This window comes from Cucurbita moschata, unplaced genomic scaffold, assembly GCF_002738365.1.
Source record: "Cucurbita moschata cultivar Rifu unplaced genomic scaffold, Cmos_1.0 Cmo_Scf00006, whole genome shotgun sequence".
Classification (NCBI taxonomy): domain Eukaryota; kingdom Viridiplantae; phylum Streptophyta; class Magnoliopsida; order Cucurbitales; family Cucurbitaceae; genus Cucurbita; species Cucurbita moschata.
This window is the reverse complement of record NW_019268522.1, coordinates 3,880,131-3,885,168: the sequence shown is the minus strand read 5'-3', so window position 1 is coordinate 3,885,168 and position 5,038 is coordinate 3,880,131. Positions and strand designations below refer to the sequence as shown.

The 5,038-nt window shown below is 38.4% G+C and overlaps 1 protein-coding gene across 3 annotated transcripts in view; it reads right to left on the bottom strand.

The window, feature by feature from the left end:
* Positions 1 to 4,044, bottom strand: part of LOC111444232 (leucine aminopeptidase 1-like) — a 5,370-nt gene extending 1,326 nt beyond the window's left edge. For 2 of the 3 annotated variants that reach the window (XM_023082245.1, XM_023082246.1), the window contains exons 1-8: positions 3,652 to 3,915; positions 2,797 to 3,211; positions 2,513 to 2,707; positions 2,051 to 2,276; positions 1,752 to 1,878; positions 1,555 to 1,650; positions 811 to 888; positions 638 to 698 (exon numbers count right to left, since the gene is read on the bottom strand). In XM_023082245.1, the coding sequence (XP_022938013.1) occupies positions 638 to 698; positions 811 to 888; positions 1,555 to 1,650; positions 1,752 to 1,878; positions 2,051 to 2,276; positions 2,513 to 2,707; positions 2,797 to 3,211; positions 3,652 to 3,915 (1,462 nt within the window). Of the gene's footprint in view, positions 1 to 637; positions 699 to 810; positions 889 to 1,554; positions 1,651 to 1,751; positions 1,879 to 2,050; positions 2,277 to 2,512; positions 2,708 to 2,796; positions 3,212 to 3,651 lie in introns of all 3 variants that reach the window. The other variant, XM_023082247.1, reaches the window with a different exon arrangement.
* Between the last annotated feature and the right edge of the window lie 994 nt (positions 4,045 to 5,038).

Here is a 5,038-nt window from a genome sequence, read left to right as displayed (position 1 = left end):
GGGGGGGGGGGGGGGGGGGGGGGGGGGGGGGGGGGGGGGGGGGGGGGGGGGGGGGGGGGGGGGGGGGGGGGGGGGGGGGGGGGGGGGGGGGGGGGGGGGGGGGGGGGGGGGGGGGGGGGGGGGGGGGGGGGGGGGACAATTTGACTCCTTATTTTCTATATCTTGGCAACCAAATGTAGTAGGGTTAGATGGTTGTCTCCTAAGAATAGTTGACCCGTTCAGTTCGACAGTTTGACTCCTTATTTTCTAAATCCATGTTTGTCCGAGCTAGCTTGTGTGCACCTCACAACTATTCTCAGACGACAACTATTTGACCCTACTACATTTGGTTGCCAAGATATACACATAGGATATAAAATCCTATGTTGGTCGTCAACATGGCTTTGAAGCGTGGACTCATTCCCTTTAAGCTCTTTATTATTTATGTGACTCTTACCGACCACTAAGTGAACCCATGGTGGTTTCTATTGGCTCGAATTTTAAAGCCAAGTTTTCGAGGGGGGAGAAAAAAACGAAAAAGATGTGACTCCTTTTCTCCCAATCTTCGGCACTAAAATATTAAGAACTCTACTCATGAGAAACCTAATGTCATATTCTTGTCAACTATATAGCATAAGATGCCCGAAGATCATTGTACCTGCAATCGATGGACCGAGCGCAACTATACAGGCACCAGTTAAAGTAGCCAAGTCGATTACCTGCAAAGCAATTTAATGTTCCCATTAGAAGAGAACCCAATTTCCAAAACAATTAGTAATCACACAATTTATTAACATATATAATCAAAATTTAATGTATTAACATATATACCTTGTCAACACCCTGCTTACAAGTATATACCAAAGCATCGGCAAGAGTAAGTCTGCCTTCAGCATCAGTGTTATTAACCTGAAAATTGACCATAATAGAGGTCAATAAAATGATGTACCGAGGACTAGCCCGCTTCTCATTATTCAACGAAGGCTTTCCATTGTCCGAGGGAAAGGGGAGAATAAATTTTGACATCAGAAGGTAGGTACCCAGAGAAGGTACAAAAAAAACATCGGTAATCGAAAGCAAGCAGATCCATTACCTATCTTTTTCACCTAAATTGAATTGCCACTAGCGTTTATTCTAACGAGCCCCGGAACAAATAATGGAATGATAAACCAATGGCGACTATACTAGGAAAAAATTGGCTGCTTAAGACTGGAATTTCTCTAACGCTTAACAGGGCGCCATAAAAAAATACCAAATAAAATGGCCGTACAGAGCCTGAACCTATTCTCATCAGCTGAACTTCCCTCGTCTTGTATTCATTCTGCCCCGTCTCCAAACTCGATGTTTGTTAACTAAGCAGGACATTCCCAAAGAATCGATACCATTACAATCAAACTTTCAATACTTTCTTATTCATCCCCACAGAACCGATATAGCATTGACATTCGGCTCAGCCACAGTCTACGTCGTCTAAATGACAAAAAATTTGGTCCAAACTCGATGCAAACGGAAATGATCACAATGATTATAGCCCAAAGACAATTTTCATGAGTCAATCAGATAAACAAGATATACCTCAATTGTCTTTCCGTTCGAAGCTGTGATAATATCTCCAGGTCTCATGCCAGTTCCACTAATCATGTTCTCACAGGCAGCAATGACGAAATGAACCTGTTTCAAAACAAGAAAAATAGGAAAACAAGCTCATAAAACGTATTACCACGATTAATATTTTATCGACATTAAGGGGGTGAACAGCTCAAATGTTTTACCTCCACTCCGAGAGGCTTGATTTGGCCAATGGCTTTTGCTGCACCAAGAACTGCGGCTGAACCTCCCATGTCAGTTTTCATTATTTCAATTGAACATCCAGGTCCCGTTTTAATGTTATAGCCACCACTAATACAAAGAAAAATACAAATTGTTACCCAACCATACGTGTCGACTAAGGTCATAAATAAAACCTTATATTAACTTTAGATTGTTTCGATCGAAGTTAAAAACACATTCATTTCTTATTTCATTCAGCGTTTACTAAGGAAAGTTGACATCCGGGCAGATGTATAAGCACCTGTCGAAGGTTAATCCTTTCCCTACCAAACCCAATTTGGTCGATACTGGTCCGGTGGGAGGTTTGTAACACAAGTGGATAAAATGAGGGGGATTTGCGGAGGCTGCAGCAACGCCAAGATAGGAGCCCATATTCAATTCTTTGCATTGCTCTTCATTTAAAATGGTAGCAGAAAGAACATCACTGTAGGCTGATGCAATCTTTGTAGCCTCTGCTGCCAGTGCACCTAATTGTGGATGTAATAACAAAGTTAGAAGCATACATGGCATCAATCATGAAATAAACACTACGACATGTTACATCAATTTGAAAATCAAACATTTGCCTTAGGAGATAGATACAAAAATCTAAGAAACTGTAGTTCATGCGAACGGAAAATTGAAAAACATGTGATACCAAATGGTCCACCAGTAGCAGGAGAGTAACAGATGGATTCTAAAAGCATACAACTTAGAAGCGAACCTGGGGTAAGAACATTTGCAGGTGAATTTACGAGTTCTCGTCCTAGAACTATCCCGGAACTGACATCTTGTCCGTATTTCAGCTTTTTATCTACTTCAGGTCCAGATCCAAGACCAATAATTTCCACAGATTTAAGAACAGATTTTTTGGACTCTGATTTGTATCTATTATCTTCAAATATCCCAAGTATAGTCCCTGTAATCCATTCAAGCAACAGAGAGAACTCAGTGTCGTGTAGGACAACAAACGGTTCACTTATCCATAGGCTAAGAACAAACGAGTACCAGATGCAATGGCTGAGGCAATGTTTGGCTTGGATACCGAAGAGTGTTCGTCCGGAGAGGCAAGTGATATAGCAACATCACTTGCTTGAGATGCCTTTGCTGCTACTGCAACAGTCTCACCTAGACTTCGAAAGGCTGCTACATTTGAAGCTGATTTTCCAAGACCAATCAAGCTAACCCGCTTCGTGCCAATACCAGAAAATCTCAGAACCGTCGATTGGCCCGCCTTTCCGGTGAAATCTTCCTCAGCAGAGGCTTCAGACAACAATCCACCCAAGCGCGAATCCAGCTTGTTCAAAATCGGATTCTTAAACTTGGAGTTTTCATCCTTGGCCACATCTTTCTCCGTCACACCAACTGCAAGCAAATCCCCTTTCCATTCCAAGACATCAATGTCTTTTGCCCCAAAAGACACCTTTGAGACATTTTTACAAACAGTTAACAAGCAATCAGTACTTCACGACAAAAAAAAGGACGTCCCAAAGCCTCTAAGAAACAAAATTCAAGAAAACACAACACCATAATCGCTCGGAATGCTAGAAAATCCACATCGTTTTCAACAATTACAACCGATCAAACGAAAATCATAACAAAAAGCTACGTATAACGCAAAAGAGCAGACAAGATCGAAGCAAATCCATCATGTAGACTCGATCCTCAAAACTCACACTCCAAAAAGTATCAACACAGTCACAAATCGATTCAATCTCGGAAACCCACAAACAAAAGGCAACGATGCAATTCCAAAACTTCAATCCAAGAAAACCCAACAAAACAAAAGCCACAATAAGTCAAAAAAATCGAACATCAAGAACAGAGACTAAGTGGGTAGTACAATTTCATTGTCGAACTCACCTGGGGGGCTTCATTCGGAGTAGGATTCGTGAGGCCAAGATTGGCCTGAGCCAGTGAGTGAGCCATGAACTTCCCTCTACGAGAACGGAAGGGAACAAAAGCAAAAGAACCCCGAAAAGAAGCAGAAGAAGAAGAAGAAGAAGAAGGACGATAAAAATGGGTTAATTTCGTAAGAAACAATGAAGAAGAACGAAAGGAATAGGACGCAGAAGAAGAACAACAACAAACGTAGGCTGTGCCCAATGATCCAACAATGGCGGCCATTTTTGGGAGTGAGAATCCACTTATTTATAGCGAAATCATCGACTTGGCAGAGATGATCCTAATTTGTAAGATGGGTTGGGTCTGTGGTTGCTGCCACCATCGCCATTGTTTGTCTGAACCAATGAGATGGGCTAAGGCTCGCTGCTGTTGCCTCTCCCTATTTTGTATTTTTATATATTCTTAATTTCCACCATTTTTTCTCAAAATATCTTTTTTTTTTTTCAATAAAATTTTAAATTATTTTTCTATATTAGTTTATTATGGCAAGAAAATCCCTAATATAAACATACTTCCAAATTTATAAAATAAATATTATAAATATTAAAGTTTTATATTTTTTTTATTTTTATTTAAAGTCATCTGAACTGAGCAACTCTGATCTCAACCAACTCTGACTACCTAAATCAAATAAGGGAAAGGATTGAGTTTTTTTTTTTTTTTTTTCGATTTGGATCGGGTTGAACTTTTAAAAAATAGAGAATTTAGGTGGGTTCGTGCATTAACATTTTTTTTTTCACGGGTCAACTAGATCGACCTAGAAATAGGGTTTCAAGTCAACTCTACTTTAAATATTATTATGAATGTTAAGAATATTTGACATTATTAGCGATGTGTCGTGACTTGTGAGTATTCGATATTAATTTATTAACATAACATATATAGAAATAATCAACAACCGCCCATTCGGGTTGTTTAGGTCACTAAACCAACAAAAAATTGTTAGTGTCCACTTTGCTAAGGCTTCCTCATAAAGCCTCGTTCTAATAGAGATAGTATTCCTTGATTATAAACTCATGATAATTTCCTAAATTAACAGATGTGAGACTCGTCCTAGGTGTTTGTCAGACATGTAAGGCTAAATAAATTAAAAATCAAAATTATATAAAATACTTATAAAATTTGGAATAACTTTATGCTTTTAAATTTTGATTATTTTTAAAAGAATTAAAAACTCTAAAAGTTTATACATTAAGTTAATAGATAATAATTTAAAAGAATAAAAATATTTGGAAAAAAAATTGAAACTTTTTTTTTTTAAATCTAAATTAAAAAAAAAAAAAATATATATATATATATATATATATATATATATATATATATATATATATATATATATATATAT